Source organism: Eleutherodactylus coqui, chromosome 3 (assembly GCF_035609145.1).
Source record: "Eleutherodactylus coqui strain aEleCoq1 chromosome 3, aEleCoq1.hap1, whole genome shotgun sequence".
NCBI lineage: Eukaryota > Metazoa > Chordata > Amphibia > Anura > Eleutherodactylidae > Eleutherodactylus > Eleutherodactylus coqui.
The window spans coordinates 44,215,908-44,237,370 of NC_089839.1; the positions used below are offsets into that span (position 1 = coordinate 44,215,908).

The window sequence follows — 21,463 nt, forward strand, 5'->3', positions numbered from 1 at the left end:
AAGAACATGTTTCCGTATCGCATCGCGGTGCAATGCAGGAAAACATTGCACAATGTATATGACCCCATTCAAATAAATTTGGGTTCATATTTGTGCAAGATTTTGTGTGTTTCACAACACGCAAATCTCACACGATTTTCCTGGGCGTGTGAAACCCACCTAATTTTCAGGGGGAATAATAGAGGAGCGGCACGACGTAATGCATCAGAAAAGATACTTCAGAATTGTTATTTCATCAGAGATACAAGTATTTGCTAAAACAGATATGTTAGGGCTCTTTCACACTGGCGAGGGCGATATTAAGCGGTGATTCATGGCTCGTTATTGCACTTTCTATCATGTGAAACCCCCATGGATGTGAGGAGGTTTCATGTGAAAGCATTCTTGCATCACTACGGGGAATCCCTTCATCCCTGTGGGGATAAAGGGGTTTTCCTGCCGGTGATGAAGGGATTCCACTGCCGGCGATGAAGGGATTCTCCTCACCGGCAATGAGGGAATTCCCCTGTCGGTGATGAAGGGATTTTCCCGTCGGCGATGAAGGGATTCTCCCACTGGCGATGAAGGGATTCCCCCGCTGGCGATAAAGAGATTCCCCGCAGGCGACGAAGGGATACCCCCACCAGCGATGAAGGGATTCCCCCGCCGGCGATGAAGGGATTCCCCCGCCGGCCATGAAGGGATTCCCCCGCCGGCCATGAAGGGATTCCCCCGCCGGCCATGAAGGGATTCCCCCGCCGGCCATGAAGGGATTCCCCCGCCGGCCATGAAGGGATTCCCCCGCCAGCGATGAAGGAATTCCTCCACCGGCGATAAAGGGATTATCCCATCGGCGATAAAGGGATTCCCCCGTCGGCGATAAAGGGATTCCCCCGTCGGCGATGAAGGGATTCCCCCGTCGGCGATGAAGGGATTCCCCCGTCGGCGATGAAGGGATTCCCCCGTCGGCGATGAAGGCATTCCCCCGTCGGCGATGAAGGCATTCCCCCGTCGGCGATGAAGGCATTCCCCCGTCGGCGATGAAGGGATTCCCTCGTCGGCGATGAAGGGATTCCCCCTTCGGTGATGAAGGGATTTCCTCGTCAGCGATGAAGGAATTCCCCTGTCGGCGATGAAGGAATTCCCCCGCTGCCGATAAAGGGATTCCCCTGCCGCAGACAGTTGCGGCAGGGGATCACGGAGTCTTCCCATAGCTTTCAATGGGGCCGGCGGCCCCATTGAAAACAATGGGCGATATCACAAAAGGAAAGGACATACTGCAATTTTTTTTTCACACAACACTGCGTTTGTGAAAACATCACAAATGAGAATGAAACCATTTAAAATCATTAATTTCATAACTCTACGTTTTCACTCCCTTTCGCCTCGCACAGTTTTATCACCGGTGTGAAGGCCCCCTTAGGAGAGGTGACTTTGAATCTAAGCTTATAATGACAAATTTTACAATCTTGTTGAAACTTGGAATTTTGGTGGTAAGTCCCAGGAAGGTGCCGCCATATTTCCTGCGTTACATTTTACAACATTAGTAGCTGCTTTATATTTATTTGTCCTTTTAACAAGACTGAACACTCTGCCGAGAGCTTTACAGCACAAACATGTGGAGAGGTCTGGGAGCCAATGCTTTAACCTACCTACTGAGCCAGGATATTAGTGAACAGCTGGGTTAGCAGCTGTTAATCTGATAAACACTGATACCATTTAATGCAAGGCAAACTCCTGACCTTTGCATATATTATTTATGCTGAAGTTTTCTTAAAGAGGAAGAAATAATGAAAAATATTCCATGCAAATATGAGGAATGTAAATACAAATGTCGTCTGATTGTCTCATATGTGCATTCAAATAAGCAGATGCTTCTCTTGGTCAGCGGCAAACAATAATCTGAAACTATGAAAGCTCCTGACTCCCCAATGTCCCTGTTCTGGAAGACAGTTCCTATTATTTTATAGGAGCTGTAAATCACCCCCTTCTCTTGTCATCGTTCCTCCGTTTATCTGGATGTAACAGTGAAGTATCATCCATTAGTTTTGGAATTGAGTTCACATAACTTTTGAGGACTGGAAAGCTAAAATTTTTTGGAGTAAGGCGGAAAACCGGAAAACCTGAAGAAAATCCATGTAAACACAGAAAGAATATGCAAGCTCTCAAAGAATGTCCTACTTTTTTTTTTGTATGTGATTATTGTACCGTACCAATCTCATGACATAAATACAGCAACAGAACCAAGCGTATAACATAAATACAGCACTGGAACCAAGCTCATAACATAAATACAGCACCAGAACCAAGCTTATAACATAAATACAGCACCAAAACCAAGCTCATAACATAAACACAGCAGCAGAACCATCCTCATAATATAAATAGAGCACCAGAACCAAGCGTATAACATAAATACAGCACTGGAGCCAAGCTCATAACAAAAATACAGCACCGGAACCAAGCTTATAACATAAATACAGCACCAGAACCAAGCTTATAACATAAATACAGCACCAGAACCAAGCTTATAACATAAATACAGCACCAGAACCATCCTCATAATATAAATAGAGCACCAGAACCAAGCGTATAACATAAATACAGCACTGGAGCCAAGCTCATAACAAAAATACAGCACCGGAACCAAGCTTATAACATAAATACAGCACCAGAACCAAGCTTATAACATAAATACAGCACCAGAACCAAGCGTATAACACAAATACAGCACTGGAGCCAAGCTCATAACATAAATACAGCACCGGAACCAAGCTTATAACATAAATACAGCACCAGAACCAAGCTTATAACAAAAAACAGCACCAGAACCATGCTTATAACATAAATACAGCACCAGAGCCAAGCCCATAGCAAAAATATAGCACCAGAATCAAGCTCATAACATAAATACAGCACCAGAACCATCATCATAACATAAAATACAGCACTAGAACCAAGCTCCTAACATAAATACTGCACCAGAACCAAGCGTATAACATAAATACAATCGCAGAACCAAGCTCATAACAATTACTGCGCCAGAACCAAGCTCATAAGATAAATACATCACAAACCAACCACAGTACATAGATACAAAACCAGAACCAAGATCATAACATAAATACTGCCCTAAAATCAAGTAGGATGCTGAGAGCCATGTGCCAGGAGAACGGCACAGAACTGTGCAGCCTCTGATTGGCTGCAGCAGTCAGGTGATAGCTGCTCCATAACAAGGACCAGAACAATTGCAAGGCTGCGGCGCTGCCCAGGCAGAGAATGAAGGAGTAGCGCTGGTTTTATTATTCTAACAGGCCTGGATTAATTTTTAAAACGTTGCCTGGCACCTGGACAACTACTTTAAATGGGTTTTCCAGGAAAAAACTATTGATGTCCTATCCTCAGGACAGTGTTATACACCAGCTTTAGGGGTACAGGTGAAGTTCTAGTTCGGTTCAAACCAAACTTTTTACCAAAATTAGTAGAAGTAGCTGAACCGAACTTTTCAAAAGTTTGCTGAATTGTTGTAATGTGGGAATGCAAATATTTGGTGCCAATGACGCTGTTTTTATCACTTACACTGGATGTTTTTAGTTGCCTTGTAGAGCAAATATCTACTGTAAACCCATCATGATCCATTACTGCACCAATGAAGTTGTCCTGGACAATGTGATGATGTCTGACCCAAAATGACACTAAAATCTCTAATATTTCCCTTTATAGTAAGAAATCAGCATAAGAATGTCACAAAACGCAGATCCAGAGGATTATAAATGGCGAGGCCTTATATTCGACCTTCCCGCGAACGTCTTCCGTGTAACTTTAATTACAGGATACATTAACTCAGCCCTATAAAATGTGAGGGTGAAATCTCCAAGTCAAGGTTACTCCCGAAGACCCGGACGATTCACTTAGACAAATCATCCAGAATGATACACCCTGGGAACATTTGGTAAGCTGACATCATACTAGCGCATGCTATAAAACGCCATTATCAGGGGTCGTCACGATGGATAATGCCTAAAGATAACGCATTAATCAAGGAGAATACCCACTTTTTACACTCCAGGTTACCGGCACGGAGGGCCGCACACTAGTAGACTACTGGGCCCTGTCATTTTTGGAAGATTTATGATGAAATAAAGTATTACCGTTTTGTGATATGTGAAAATGAGCTTTTACCTATAGCGATCAATCCGATTTTGTCATATTTATAAGGATTACGATAGAAAGAAAAACAGGAAGCAGCAGCCATACAACGCACAACGAGAATGATTAAAGGGGTTGTCCAGTAACAGCGCCACTCTTGTAAATGCGTCTGGTATTGCAGCTCCGTCCTATTTACTTAAAGACTGGTATGTTTAAAAAAAAAAAGGCCATTTTTAAATCCTAGACAACCCTGATGAGAAAGAAGTGGGTGAATGCATATGGTAGGAGGCATAGTTATATTCAAAACTGGCACCGTAATGTCTGAGAAAGTTCTATATAAGAGATTAATCACATGTAGGGAAATATCGGGTGCTGCTGTACCTCTGTATGCCTCCGATATCATACAGAAGCATACAAATGTTTTATTGCCGCGTACTCCATTGGACATCACATTATGGTGTCATCACTAGAAGCAAGGGAAAACAAATATACCTCTAATAATAATGCAGATATCTAATTATCCATTTATAATGTATATATGTTCTATCTATCTCATATCTATCTATCTATCTATCTCCTATATATCTATCTATCTCATATCTATCTATCTCCTATCTATCTATCTATCTCATATCTATCTACCTATCTATAATCTCATATCTATCTATCTATCTCATATCTATCTATCTATCTCTCATATCTATCTATCCCATATCTATCTATCCCATATCTATCTATCTATACCATATCTATCTCTCTATCTCATATCTATCTATCTATCTATCTATCTATCTATCTATCTATCTATCTATCTATCTATCTATCTATCCCATATCTATCTATCTATCTATCCCATATCTATCTATCTATCTCATATCTATCTATCTATCTATCCCATATCTATCAATCTATCTATCTATCTATCTATCCCATATCTATCTCTCTATCTCATATCTATCTATCCCATATCTATCTATCTATCTATCTCATATCTATCTATCTATCTATCTATCTATCTATCTATCTATCTATCTATCTATCTATCTATCTATCTATCTATCTATCTATCAACAGCCTTCTTTCTCTTTCTTTTTCTAGCAAAGCAGCTATCTACTTATTATCTATTTATAACATACCAGCTGATATACCTGGCTTCGCCAAAGTTAATTTGATACAGGTGTTTACTTGGTGTTTGCACGAACAATTTTATGAAGTCAATATTACTTTACAGTAACCGAGAAATAAAATATGTATAAACGTAGAGGAGCGTTAGATTCTTATCAGGCTGCATGTACCTATGTGCCTCTGCAAAATGTGCTACCCCTCCCACTCTCCTTATTAGGACCTAAAAACTGCTTGCGCCAAATTTTACTTGAACGATATCAGGAAGTTACACTACATAGAGGTGCACTTAATTTTGCAATTAGCATTGAATAATCAAGTTGTGACCCCTTTACTTTTCCTATTTAGGACCTTTTCAACGTTTTCATAGTTCCTCCCTGACTTCAAGACCCGGATCAACAACCCCACTGGTTATTTAATGTCTATATCCTCTATGCATCTAGTTCCCTCTTAAACTCTTCTATCGATTTTGCTATCACCATGTCCTCAGGCAGAGAGTTACACAGTCTCACTGCTCTTACAGTAAAGAACCCCCATCTGTGTTGGTAATGAAACCTGCTATCTTCTAGACATAGAGGATGCCCTCTTGTTACCGTCGCAGTCCTGGGTATAAACAGATCATGGGAGAGATCCTTGTATTGTCCCCTCATGTATTTATACATAGTTATTTGGTCGCCCCTTAACTGTCTTTTTTCCAGGGTAAATAATCCCAATTTGGATAGCCTCTCTGGGTATTCCAGTCCTCTCATTCCATGTATTAGTTTATTTGCCCGTCTTTGAACCCCCTCAAGCACTGCAACATCTTTGCTGAGCACCAGTGTCCACAAATGTACACAGTATTCCATGTGGGGCCTGACAAGTGCATTATATAGTGGAAGAATAATGTTCTCGCCTTGTATCTATCTAATCTATCTCTTTCCTCCTCTATCTTTCTCTCTATATCTCATATCTATCTATCTATCTCACATCTATCTGTCTATCTCACATCTATCTATCTATCCCATATCTATCTATCTATCTAATATCGATCTATCTATCTATCCCATATCTATCTATCTATCCCATATCTATCTATCTATCCCATATCTATCTATCTATCTATCTATCTATCTATCTAATACCTATGTTTCTCATATCTATCTATCTATCTATCTATCTATCTCTCTCATATCTATCTATCTATCTCTCTCATATCTATCTATCTATCTATCTCCTATCTATCTATCTATCTATCTATCTATCTATCTATCTATCTATCTATCTATCTATCTATCTATCTATCTCATATCTAACTATCTATCTATCTATCTACCTATCCATCCCTCTCTTTCTCCTTCACTCTTGCTCTCACACATCTACTTATCTTACAACGGTTTTCCCATTTCAGGTAAAAGTCCAGTTAGTGTGATATTAATATTTTTGCAAAAGAGAGGAAACTCCTGGTTATTAATGTGTGAATGGTACAAATATAAATAATGAAGCGTGTGATTCTATTACCATCTATCATTCCCTAAATAATAACCCTTGTGTAAGTACTTTGCCTTCCGCACTATTAAACTGGTTTTATTGTTTAATTATTCATCTCTGGAGCCTTCGGTAACCTCATCCGCTGCAGGTGTTATTCAAAATTTAAATTCTTTCCATGAAAGCCACTCGGTGACCCGTCCGTGCTGGAGACATTTTCCAGCGGAAGTCAATAAGAGGAGCTCAGGAGTAGCTATGTAACAGCAGACAATCTACACAACCGACCGGTAGTCATTGTACAAGCACCAGAACATGAAACGGCACCGTCACCAGTAAGGAGCCAAGAGAATCTCTGATAACTGGCCTTAGCGTTGATGTTTGCATTTACAATACGAGACCACTGAAGCCAGTGACTGACTATGGCAGTCTCATGGATACAGCAAAGCAAACAATGACTGTGGGGATTTAACCCTTTCACACCATCCGATGTACATGTACTTTGGATATGGGTGAAGTTTACAAGGAGTAGATTGGGATCTTAGCCTGCGCCGTACATTGTGAGTGCCCCAAAAAAGGGAGCAACTGTGTTTTTTTTCCATTTCACTCCACTTTTAAGAGGTTTCAATACATTATATGCTACTCTTGCAAAATAAAAATTGTCCTACAGAAATAAGTCCTCATGTGGCTATGCTGACAGAAAAATAAAAAAAGCTATGATTTTTTTTTAATGGGGGAGGGGGTGTTAAAGAACAAAACTGAAAAAGATAGAAATGGCCATGTCCTTAAAGGGTTAACAGATGAGTATTGGTTAATATATATATATTTTTTTTTTTTAACCCCCGACAACTCTTTACAAATAGGTTTAATTTGCTTCAGCTCTGAAAACACTGAACCTTTCCATGTCACTTTGGTATCCAGGCTGAGTGTATACACCATGTAGAGACATATTAAGGGGGTAATCTACCCCAAAATGACTTTCTGAAACACGTTAGAAGACTACAATGGTGGTGTGAGAGAGTTCACACCTCCAATGTTTTTCTAAATGATGAAGCAGAGAATTCTATTTAGCAGTGCTCTGAGATTTCCATCACGGGAAATGACAACCTGACCCAACATTTTAATACAAAAGGCCATTCAAATCAGCGGAGCCCTGCTCAGAATATTGTGTCAGACATTGCAGGGAAATTAAATCCCAGGAGGTTGATGGGTTCACGCTTTCTAAAGATTACCACAGGCCATTTCTGCTGGAAATCAGTGCTGGTTACAGACTTCACCAATGCCAATCTCTTATATTTAGCTAGAACCTGTTGTTTTAGGTTGGGTTTACCCTTTGATTTCCTCCAGGACTGAAAATATATGATTTGGGGATGATGTGAGTACAGACACTGTGTCCCCCCATCAACAATGAGTGTCAATGACTACCGGAGCTGGGAGGGGAGAGAACTCTGATCCTGTCCATTTAACCACTTAGATGCTATGGGCAATAGCAACCATGGCAATTTGATAAAATAAAGGCAGTCACTTGGTCCCTCGTTGATGCCCCTATGAAGCGATCATCTAAGGATCTGCCAAGTCTGTAACTTTTACAGCAAGCCCACAAATTTTACACACTTTCTGCAGCACAGATTTTGCCACAAATCATCAGTGAGTATTGTGACCTAACGGGATTAGTTACATTCTTGGGGCTTCTATCTATTAACTCAAAAAAGGTGGCACATGCTTAGGAGCTCAGGCCACAACAAAGATTCTCGGTTTAAGGGCTCTTACCCACTGGCGATCGGTTTTCTAGTGATACGAGAGTGAGTGAAAATGCATGTTTATAAAACCAATGATTTTCAATGGTTTTATTCATTTTAACAATGTGTTCACTCAAGCCTAGCTGCGATACAAAAAGCTGCGATATCGCCTATTGTTTTTAATGGAGCCAGGGCCCTATTGAAATCAATGGGAGAGGATTGCGCAACAGCCTTGGAATCCCCCATAGCAAGGAGAGAGGAGTGGAGGAGCTACAGGGGATCTCTTACGTATCTCCCCATATTTGGAGAGATAGGCGGCGCGGCTAAAGGGTTTTCCTAGGGTTTTCCTGACAGTGAGGGGGTAGGGGCAGAAAGGGGGCGGGGCTAGAGGGACTCTCATAGTGATTCAATCTCTGGTCAAGAAAGGAGGTGGGGCTAGTGGGCAAATTATTGCAAGTGCAGAATCATTATGAGAATCCCTCTAGCCCTGCCCTCTCGCTCTCGGGGAAACTCTGGGAAAGCTCTTTAGCTGCGCCCCCTATCTCTCCAAATGTGGGGAGATATGTAAGAGATCCCCTGTAGCTCCACCCTCTCTCATTCCTCACTATGGGGGATTCCAAGGCTAATGCGCTATCTTCTCCCATTGAAACCAATGGGCGATATTGCAGCTTTTTTGTATCACAGCCAGGCTTGAGTGAACACATCGCAAATGAGAATAAAATCACTGAAAATCATTGGTTTCATAATCATGCATTTTCACTTACTCTCGCATCGCTAGAAAACCTATCGCCAGTGGGTAAGAACCCTAAATCAGTTTTCTTGCATCAGAGTAAATCTTCCCATGAACAAAACACATCCTGGCCGCCTGGCTTCTAACTAAACATCTAACATTATCCTAACAGGCCTAGCGCCTCAAAACTTCTCATCAGCATACCAGAAAATTATGTACCATCTGTCCTTTAACATGAATCATATCTCAGCATAGGAGGCGTCTATTCCCCTGTTATGGGTGGCCTGTCATTTCAAGTACTGACCGGAGCCAGGAGACCGGAGCTCAAAAGCTAGAGAGGGAGACTTGCACCTCTTTTTAACAAGGCCTTTCAGATGGAGCATAATCAGGCCACTCTACAGCAGAGAACCCTTCTCTACTGACCCTTTTGCAATATTATCGCCATCTAGCAGCTCAAAATCGTCACTGCAGTATCTGCACTGTCACAATATGCAGCAAAATTCAATATATGGTATTACAGGAATTTAACAAATGTATTGGAAAATCTGCAAAGGAAATCGGCATGTTTTCAGCCACAGGAAAAAGCATACCGCAGATATGAAAGTCCAAAGAATGTTCTAATTTCCACAGTATATGACTTCACAATGTCACAGTGTGTCAGACAGGGGAGATCCCATTGAAACCCTTTTTATAAAAAGGAACATCAGAAAATAAGATCATCTCAGGTTGCCCCATAGCTGGACACCATAGAGGTCAATTAGAACCTTTGAGGGAAACAGCAGCAAGGATTCATTTTCTCTGCAGCACCCCTACAGGAAAAATGAAGCATTACATAATTTGGTCTGAAATTAATTGGTTGTTTGTCTAATAAAAGGATGTGCCAGGTATTCTTTGTAACTCTCTGCACTGGCAGCTACCCCCGATTTTGACTCAGAATACCCCTGAAGAGTATTTCCTAAACTGGACAAGCCCTCACAGCAATCCCAATGGTTTTCTTACCGTTTTCTGGATCATGAGGGTCATGAACAGCAAGGTGCAGCCCGCTGTGTTTTCTCGTCAAGGGAACATCAGCCAAACTGCTTTCCTTCTCAGATTCACTAAAACAAGAAGATCTTTATAAGTCTATCCCATCAATGTAATGGTAACAACATGCTGACTCCATGAAGCTAAAACCCCTTTCCCTGCCAGGATCTGGTCCTAATGCTGATGCTATGGGGAGAGTCATTAGATCTTGTATATCTTAGTTTTTCCAAAGTCTTTGATACCATGCCACATAAAAGGTTGGTATATAAGATGAGAATGCTTGGTCTGGGGGAGAATGTGTGTAAGTGGGTAAGTTACTGGTCAGTGATAGAAAGCAGAGGGGGGTTATAAATGGTATATAATCTGATTGGGTCACCCTTACTAGTGCGGTACCACAGGGGTCAGTACTGGGCCCTTTTTTAAAAAATATATTTATTAACAACGTTGTGGCAGGATTGTACAGTAAAATATCAATACTTGCAGGTGATACAAAAGAGGAAAGAAGGTTTCTACACCTACATAGAAGGGATTCTTTACTGTAAGAGCAGTGAGACTAGATTAAAGTCAGAAAATAATTTTCCCCTAAAATAAGGAAAATTGTCTTCTACTTCATGGAGTTTTTTTTGCCTTTCACTAGATCACCATGGGGGGTGGGGGGTGGGGGGTGGAATACGCTGAACTGGATGTAATGCGTTTTTTTCAGCCTTACACATTATGCTACTATGACTCTAGGAGGCGGACTACGTAATGCAGTACCATCAAGAGAAGCGGCGCCCTGACAAAAGGAAAGGAGTTAGCTGTGCTAATAACTCAGCTTTTGGGTCTCCCTTTAATAATATCCAGAGAACAAGGAAAATAGATAATTGTGCTTTAGGGTATGCTGACAGGTTGCAAATCCTCACCAAATCTGCACCCAATGGTATGGAATTTGACACAGATTTTGGTGTGGACTTGCTGTGGATTTCCGACTGGATTGCATATGGATTTTTGACTGCAGCGTATGGATGAAATTTGTTTAAACCTTATCCACTTTGCTGCTACTAGAAGCATTGCGCATTTTCTACAGAGAAATTCCTCAAGGAAAATCCCCAGCTGTCCTGTTTGACCGTACACTTAATGTCTTCTTGTGACAAAGCTAAGCACAGGGTGATCCAAAAGTCAGGGCCACCCAGAATATCTTCTGAACGAAAAGAAATGCAAATAAGAAACTTTGTAGAACACTTAGTGGGTTGGGGAAAACTTTTCAGCATTATGGTAGTGCCTGCTGGCCATCTTAGCAACAGGAATCTTCAATTCAGGCCAAGAAACTTCAATGGAAGGGGTCATGGGATACATGATTGAGGAGTAGAATTTCATCAGAATTTGATAGTTATAGTAATTATTCCCATTACCTGCAAATATTTTCGAATTAAAGATAATGTTGAGTATTAACCCTTTCCAATCCACTCTCTGACGTCTAAAGACATTCTGATTGAAGGCTGTAAAGCTCCGATGTCGGAAGACGTCTGGCAGGGTATTCTTACTGTAGATTACTGGCCGCTGTGCTGTCAGGGGCCTCTCCAGCATGTCACATACCGTAGTACTGGCTCTAGCCAGCAGATGGTGCGAATGTATAATGGCAGAAAGAGAAAGCCCCCTAGGTAACCCTAAATCCAAAATTGGATTGCAAAGGATTAATGAAGTTATGATGAATTATGTGGTACGGAAAACACTAATCACATGGTCTTTTCAGTTAGCAGAAGATGTTGTTAACAATCAGGAGAGAATTCAGATAATGGTTTTCCAAGCCATATAATTTGACATAACAATTTGATAATGGTGAACAGGCACCAACATAGTACCAAAAAGTCTTCCCTCGCCCATCTATGTGTACTTCAAAGTCTCCTAACTGTATCCCTTTTCATTCAGAAGATATGGCCCTGACTTTTGAATCACCCTGTCTAAAGGAAAGTTCTCCTTCAAAGTAAGGGCTTTTCAGACGTCCATGATTTCCCATGAATGGAGTCAATGAATGTACGTTGATTTTCATTGATCCATTCACATTAGTGTGTAAGATACGCACGTGAAAAAGATTGCAGCATGCTCTATTTCGCAACATATCACACATAAACAGCCCTACTGTTCTCAATGGGTAGCGTATGCAACACTGTCCATACACAATCCATACGCAAGACAGAACGAGGAACAAGTCACACTGCACAATGCACCATCTCTGCCATATGCAACGATAGCCGGCTCATCGCCAGCTCCCGAGGCGGTAAAACAATGCAAGACCGCGTTTCTACACATACGGCCATGGGAATAAGCCCTAAGGCTCACATTCTAATTATTTGTATAACACAATGCTCTGATGACACCCCCATTAGGAGGGGGCTTATATGTCTTCCTCTGCCCAGATAAATCTAACGGAGTGTTCATGCTCCCCTAAACTTACCTCAATTGTGAACAGTTATACAGCTTCTGCCACAAGTACAGCATGTGCCGGCAGGTTATCAGCGCCTCCTCTGGTCCTTCGTGTATCCACTCCAGTTTAATCTTGGTAAATAATATACTATGGGAAAATACAGAATAATATGTGTAAACCAGCAATTATTGGAAACATCAGAAGTTATTGACAAGGCACAGAGAAAATGTAGTTTTATCAATATTAACCCTTTCCAATCCAATTTATATCCTGGTTTTCCTAGGGGGCTTACTCTTTTTCTGCTGTTATACAACGGCGCTATCTGCTGGCTAAAGCCAGTACTGCATGAGGTGACACATTGGATAGGCTCCAACAGCAGAGAGGCTGGCAGTATACAGTAAGAGGACCCCGACGGATGTCTTGCAACATCAGAGCTGCACAGTCTTAAATCATAATGTCTTCAGAGGTCAGACAGTGGATTGGAAAGGGTTAAGTGAACCTATCAGGACTCCTATAATACCTTATATATTACAATATATAACTACACAGAAGCCTTTAAGAAGACCACCCTTTTATCCAGACCAGATACGGACGCTCACGGAGGCATACAGGTTCTATATCATATCCTGCACCGTAGCATTTGCTGTAAATGAGCTTCTAGATCGTAGGCTGTCAAAGTTGGCGTCCCAGATGGTCCCATACATGTTCTATGGTCAACAAACTCTACACAAGCAGTCACTACACCCAAGTACCTTCTGAGAGCCTTTTATAGGCCAATCAGAGCTCAGGTGACTACTACGGCCAATCAGATGTCATCATCCAAACTCCTGGCATTGGCGCTCACATCCAGGGCATCATAATGCCAGGAGTTCGCTGCAGGCATCTGATTGGCTGCAGCAGTCACCTGACCTCCAGTGATGAGAAAAAAATGGGGTAGCAGGAGCGGCTCAGCCGAATCCCAAAGGCTGAAGATAGGTAAGTTTACTGTCTTTTATTTCATCACCAGCCCAGCCTTAAAAAAATGTTTTCTTATCATCACACAACCCTTTTATGGTCCTTTTACAAGAGCAGATAAGCTGCTAACAACCACTGACAGATAGTAAGCATCTGAGTCAGCACTCATTACCTCCAATAATCAGAAAAGGACCTTATCTTCCATCAACACCAAACAGTACATAGTGAGAAAGTGAAGAGCGGAGAAATGAAAAGAAATGTCTGGGTTGGGCAACCTATATCACCCCCTGTGAGGTGTTTACTGACTCCTTGAGGTCAACTGCTCTCACCGGGGCAAGCAGCAATCAAGTTTTCGAGTGCAGACGCTGCAGAAGAAGCATGGAAAGGTGGCAAAGACAAGTGCAAAAAGTAATTGGACACCTGAGCAAGAATGAAAAGTAGAATTTATTTCCATGTGTTAACACTTGGGCTCCTTTGGATATGCTCTGCAGATCCTTTCTACTAATGCCTGATAAACTTCAACTGGTATTTCCCTACATTCATCCTGCAAATGTCTGGCGAGTCTTCTCAAAGTAGATGAATGCTGTTCACATTTCCTGACCCGTCGTTCTAGTTTGTGCCACAGATGTTTAGTTGGTTCAGGTCGGGACTCTGTTCAGGTCAGTCCAATTGTGGAACATCCATATCCTCAAATCAATGCAAAGCAGCGTTGGATCTGTGACGAGGCACATTGTCTTGTTGGAAGTATTTTTCGGCTGCCGAAAATTGCAACGCCTCTGTGAAAGAGGTCTTAATTAATGTATTGTTTTATGCACTACCCCTTTTGCTTGCAGATGGCCTAGATGACTGTCTGGCAGTGCAGATTTATAATGGCCCCCCTCCAGAGGAAAGTAAAGCCCTTATGTTATCTGTCAGCTGCTACATAAATTACTGCCTGTAATCACAAGTCAGCAGTCTATTTATCAATTAGGCTCCCATAACATGAAGGGAGCTGATGACCTTCAATAGCTTGTCACCATTTATCAAAGTGCTCCTACATCCCATCAGCACATCTCTGCCATTCATCCTTGTAGTAACTCCCTACAGTACAATCACCAGCATCGGCTAGCAGTAATATACTAATATAACATATACCATCTACACTCCTAACTACAAAGATCAGTTAACAAGTCCCGGCCTCTCTAACTGCCTATAACAGCAGCACCAAACGCCTATCTCAGATGAGACTTCCAGTTACACCTGAGACGGTACAATAGGCGTTTGGCCAGTAATTTCATACTTAATTGTTGGCACAACACACTTAAACAAAAGGAGTTCCCCGATCATCCTCCACACCCAGGTACATCCATCTGATCTAGCGTGATTCGTCACTCCATTGAATGTTCTTCCATTGCTTGACTGTCCAATGGCAATGCTCCTTGCACCACTGTAGACGGACCAATGCATTTTCTTTGAGAGAACTCACCAGACATTTTCAGGGTGAATGGAGGGAAATCCCATCTGAAGTGTATTAGATATTAGTAGAAAGTATGCCACGGAGAGAGTACCCAATGTCATTAGGGTGAAAGGAGCCCCACTAAGTATTAACATATGGAAATAAATGCAACTTTTGCTTCTTGCTCAGGTATCCAATTACTTTTGGTAGTGTATCTAATCCACACATTGTAATCTAATTGTCTGTTCTCGTCCAGCTTCTACATTCACTTGGTATATTCCTGGCACACCGATACTCTGCCCATATGCTTCACTGTCCATTTAAGGCAAAACAAACTATGTTCCATTATCCTTGCAATGTTCCAGCTCTGTTTGGAATCCCCTATTGAATCCGGCAGACAACCTTCTGTCAGGTTATTTAATAAACAGCCAAGGGTCGGGGAATGAGAATGAGACATGACATTAATTCCCTATGTGTTCACTATCCGGATTCTGTCCAGCCATACAGATCAATAGTAATTCAGTTCGGATACCAATACAGCATGGTAGATCGTTTGGAAGAGGAAGTATCCCTGCAGTGCGCCGCTGATAAAATCAGGAATGGAGAAATGAAAAGCAGGCTTATTTGGGATTTGTTTATGCTTAACTTGTTTCTTTTCTCTGAAAAAGCAATCCCTTAATCCCTCCACGCGAATAGGTTTCATTAGCAGAGCTTGAAATGCGCCCAGAATGCTGGAGAATATGCTACCTGGCTGCATGTAAGAATATTAGAAGCAGCCGCCGCACAGAATAAAGGACTCCACCGAAACACACAAATGAATTTATACCAAAGAACAACCTCGCAAGGCGCCCTATTATGTTTTTGTCCCTTTCATATACGCTGAATGTCCACTTTATTAGAGACCCCGGCCTTTTACGATTAGAGCTACCCAGGCAGTGTACAGTAGGGCTATAATATTTTTTTTAAATAAATGATTTTCTGTAGCATTAATGGATGAATTTTTATATAAAAACACTGAAAAAGACTGTCACATCTCCTTCATCCATGAACAACAGAACTGCAAACGATAGTAGCGGACAGGCATAAACCAAGGACTGACAAATGCTGAAGACACGCACCGGCATACCCGCACGTATAACCAGATAGAATAGCTGTAAAAGTGCAAGGTATTGGTTTGTGAACTGGCCAAGACACTTAAGCCCGCGTGCCTGCTTCAAGGGTCCTCATTGTCTCATGGTTCACTACTCTAACAAGACAATTTCCACATGAAACCTGCCTGCATACAGGGCCATCGTCCCAATAGGAATAGCCCCATGCTGGAACCTATGAACCTAACTCGCCCAGGATGGAAAACAATCTAAAGCAGGACAGGACGTAGTTCACACCAACACACTAGGAATTACATGCAACACAGAACAGGACTGTTCATACCTGATGTCGGGCCCCCTGCTGAGACCCACAAAACACATCACTGTTTACACCTATGTCCGGCCACCTGCACAGACACACACAACACATCATGCATGAAAGCAGAACCCCAGGGTTCAGGAAAATGAGCCTTCACTAGCCAGAGGGGCTGGTATACATATGCAGCAGACCAAAGGGGAATGGCTGGCTGGAGAAATCCACATCCAGCCAGCTAAAACATCGTACCCCTGTGAAGGTGTGCTCCTGAAAACCAGTAGAACAGGTCCCAGCAGCACAGCCTAACAAAGACCTAAATTCCTCTAAACTTTTAAAACAGGTCACCCTGAGAAAAAAAATTGGAATCGCAATTTATCTAAGGTAACTCCTCAGAAGTAGTGTTACTCTCTAACACTTCTTAGAACTTTATGAAACTTTCTAGAACTTACTTGAGCTTTATGGAACTTTATAAAAGTGTATATAAAAAACTTTTGAGAAAACAATTCAACTTCCTACTTGTTAGTATTTTTTCAGGAGCAATATATAACGTCACACAAGATAAGTTATGCTACCGTACAGAAGAACAAGGATATCTAGACCAATAATCTGATGGGATATCTGCCGTCACATAGAAGAGGAAGTGTGCCTTCTGAAGAATCACCACTAGATGAAATCATTGGACAGTAAGGGTTTCATGGAGCAGAAAGTAACAGAAGAAAGGCGTGAAAAACAGAAAATATCCAAGGAAGTTAAGAAATTATGGCATGATAAATTGAATTTTCCACATGTTTTGGATCAAGTAATACAAACAAAGCTTGACAAAGTGCTGAAGACTTATGATGAACGTGTCCGGAGGGGAAAATATGATGCCCTGAATGAAGTGTTTGATGTTACAAAAGTTAACGGCCAATGGTTATCCACTGAAGACAAACAACTTTACTATCTACAAGTGGAGAGCAGAGGAGAAGTGGGGAACTCAACGGGTCAAGTGACAAGTGAGAAAACAATTCACCCTTCAAAAAGACAAAAGACGTCTTGCATCAACATCTTACGATCCACTAATGGTAGTGATAGTGAGTCAAAAGACAGCGGATATGAAGATGAGAGTACTTGTCAACCAGCCAGAGAATACAAACGCTTTCCACTTATTGGAGAATACACTGGAAGCCGGAGCCATCCAAACTCAACATACCAAGAAGTAATCAGTAATCAGTGACGCAGGAAATGTATGCTGCCTGCAGAAGCAAACTGCAACTTCGATTTCTTTTGAGCAACAGGCAGTGATGTACAAGTACTACAACGTTTGCGAGTTCTTTTTTGTATTATAATACATGCATATTAGATAATACATAAACATTTACACATAAAAAATAATAATTCTTGATTTCGGGCTGACCTTTTCTGAAAAAATTGTGAAATAACAATTCAATTCTTTGTTTTTAGGCAAAAAAGGATGTAAAAAAAGTTATAACCCTAGTGTACAGTCAAGGAAATTACAGCTGAATAAAATGCTGGTGCTCCAACTAACGCGTCCAAACTCATTGTTCCTTACCACGCGGATGGACTATAACAGCAGACGACCAGCTCAAGCACCATTGTTGTCTAATAGAAACAGGAAGGTTGAGACACCAGTGAGAAAAAGAGCACAAAAATCCCGATTTCTGTTGCAGCATGCTGATGGGAGGGTCAGCCAGCTCTGTAGCTCCGCCCACAGCTCACAGGTCCTGCAACTTACGAGCACCAACCATCCTCTCAGACTGCCGGAGAAAGATGCTGAAGCAGACAGGATCGTCCGGCACTCTGAACTGAGCAACACAGCATAGTGCTTCCACTCCTGTCCTCCCATCATGCACTGCTCACAGGATGTTGGAGGCAAATGCGGAAGTAGAGATATTTTTCAGGTGGGGGGTGGTCATGTGGCAAATAAAAAAACTAAGAAGTAGCTAAACTGGGTACAGTGAATTTATTACAAAATGACTTATTCTGATGATGTACATTAAATGTTAGTTGGCACTCAGAATACCCCTTTAAGAGCAAAGGTTGTCCAAAACGCTACTAGATGGGGTTCCTAATAAAGTGGCCATTCAATGTAGTTTAAGTGCGTGTTCAAAAAAAAGTTCTTCACTGATTTCAGTGTCTGCCCTATGATTGCTCTCGGACATGGGTAAAGTTGTCCAAGCTGAAAAGCCCCTATTAAAAAAAGGGGGGGTATTTAAGTAAAATGCAACAGAATTCTAGCTCAAATTCTGCAAAAAACCCCGGCGTACGGGCCAAATAAATTTTTTTTTACACCTCAAAAAATAGTTTAGAAAAGTTTGAAAATAAAAGGTGTGTCTTAGAGGAAAGGGGCGTCTCTAAGAGGGGTCATAAATATGTGCCAGGTGTATTAACGGCATACACCATTATAGTGGCACAAAATATTAGGAAAAAGTAAGAAAGCAAAGAAGTGGCGTAAGGAAAAAGTAAATGTGCCTGCCTGTCCAGTAAGCAGCTCCAAAGTTATCATACAGCCTGCGACGCTGTGAAGTATTTGGCACAGCTTCTACCAGTCTCATGTAGTTTTATGTTGTCTAAATTTAGGACAGTAATAATAAATCTGCCCCAATATGGTCTAAAACAGAGGATTCCAACCAGTGCCGGCCTTAGGTTAGAGAGCATCCTGTGCAGATTGCGTTTTTTTACGCCCCTTGTCATAAGAAAGAAAACAATATGCAGTATATTGTACTGATAGGCAGTCGGCCTGTATTCTGCTTGTGCAGACAGCAGCAAGTTGGCAGCATACCCACACCAGAACAGCTCAGTGTACCAGAACCAAGCTCACTATATAAATACAGCACCAGAATAACTCAATGAATACATACTGTACCGGAACCAAGCTTGTAACATGAATACAATACCAGAACCAAGCTCACAACATAAATTCAGCATGAAAGCTCAGTGGATAGATACAATACCAGAACCAAGCTGATAACACTTGTAGTAGTTTACTAGAATTCTCAGCGATAATATCGCACATTGAGCAATCACAGTAAAATACGGAAGAAGCTGTGATGCAAATGCCCTGTGTGAACCCGGATTACGCAAACTAGATCATGCAAACTCTTAGTCTGGCGAAGTTGGTGTCCCAGATGGTCCCATGTTCTACTGGTGATAAATCTGTCGCCCAGGCAGCCATAGAAGTGTGACAATGTTATGGGGACATTCCTATGACATCTTGTGTGTGCGGCCAAGCATTATCTGCTGGAAGCTGCCATGAGAGGAACACATGTGGCTGCAGGATGTCCTGAACATATCTCCCTCGTACCACTACTAGGGGTGACCGACTGTCTTATGCGATGGCCGGCCAGACCATCACACCAGCAGAGGGCAGTGTGCCGCTCCACAGATAAAACAGAATTAAGACGCTCACCCCTAGATCTCCAGGCATGAACATGGCCGTCATCAGTGCCGAAACTAAACCTGAATTCAATCACTAAAAACAACCCAGTTCTACTCCATAGCATCCAGTTTAGTTGTTCATGACAACACTGCAAACGGAGGTGGTGGTGTGTGGGACTTAAAGGCAGTACATGTAATGGGCACCGTGAGACTAGATATCTTCCAGCCAAGCACCTGGAAATGGTTCCGACAGACATGGGGACCTGTAACGATGGCGCCACCTGTCTCTGGATGGTGGACAACAAAACAGCTGGAGCTGTTCGTGCTTGTCGGACAATCAGACGATCCTCTCTACTGGTGGTCTGGGCCGGGTTGCCTAGTTGCGTATCCTCACACATCCACTGGTCTCAGCACCTCCTATCAGTCTGGCCAGAATGGCGATTCGTAGATACAACCATCCAGCTTCTCGCATTTCAATAATGCGCACCCCTCTCAAAGTCTGCTAACGGGGCGAAATCTTTAAGAGGCATGTCTAGTGGCCAACGAGCTCCAACAAATGGAAAAAGTGATCCACTAAACACAAGGAGCCTCTCTATAGGCCAAGAGTGGAACTACTTTTAGGGCCCACAGTGAGAAGAGCGTTCATCTAATCACGCCACAACTCTCATCATTTGCATATCTGCCTGAGATGGAACTGCATGCCGGGTTTTGTAGCAAAACGACAACTCCTTCTAGGGGAGGATTTTTTAGGCAAAGTGTTTATTATCTTGAATGAATGGTCCTTTTCTAGTGATTATGATGAAAATGTTCATTTATTGTGATGTTTATATCAATACTGTTTTTATACGTTTACAGATTAAATGGACTGTAAAGGGTCTTTTCATATTCAGCACACGAATCAGGCAAAAACGCTGCGGCCTGGAGGAAGGTTGCCGTTATGTTATCTGCATACTATTAGAATTGCAAGAAAGCTTTTCTCATCCATACATAATACATAAAGGTCATATCATAAAATTATCAATCTTTCCAACAATGAATGTAATTTAGGAATAAACCTACCGCATGCTCTCCGTTAAAAGAGTTCAGGCCCACAAACCTTGTGGTACGCAGACTTTTTCTTAACCCCTTAGGGCTCATGTCCACGGGCAAAATATGATTTAAGATCCGCAGCGGATCTCCCGCATGCGGATCCGCACCCCATAGGGATGCATTGACCACCCGCGGGTAGATAAATACCCGCGGATCGTCAATAAAAGGGATTTAAAAAAAAATGGAGCATGGAAAAATCCGGACCATGCTCCATTTTCGTGCGGGTCTCCCGCGGGGACGGCTCCCGCGGGCTTCTATTGAAGCCTATGGAAGCCGTCCGGATCCGCGGGAGACCTAAAATAGGAATTTAAAGTATTTACCATCCGGCGCGGGCGGGGAAGGTCAGCTGTTCCTCACGGCCGCATCTTCCTTGCTTCGGCTCGGCGGATGTGCCCGGCGCATGCGCGCGGCACGTCGGCGACGTGCCGGCGACGTGCCGCCGGCGTCAGGAATTCATCCGCCGGCCGAAAATGAAGATCCGGCCGTGAGGAACAGCTGATCTTCTCCGCCCGCGCCGGATGGTAAATACTTTTAAATTCTTATTTTCAGCGCTCATGTCCGCGGGGCAGGAGGGACCCGCTGCAGATTCTACATGT

At 42.3% G+C, this 21,463-nt stretch overlaps 1 protein-coding gene across 3 annotated transcripts in view; it reads right to left on the minus strand.

Annotated features, from left to right (window-relative positions):
* The window catches only part of TTC7A (tetratricopeptide repeat domain 7A), a 436,415-nt gene that overhangs the window by 119,925 nt on the left and 295,027 nt on the right, over nucleotides 1-21,463 (minus strand). For all 3 annotated transcript variants that reach the window (XM_066595533.1, XM_066595532.1, XM_066595534.1), the window contains 2 exons: nucleotides 12,638-12,754; nucleotides 10,180-10,277 (listed from right to left, as the gene is read on the minus strand). In XM_066595533.1, the coding sequence (XP_066451630.1) occupies nucleotides 10,180-10,277; nucleotides 12,638-12,754 (215 nt within the window). The remainder of the gene's footprint in view (nucleotides 1-10,179; nucleotides 10,278-12,637; nucleotides 12,755-21,463) is intronic.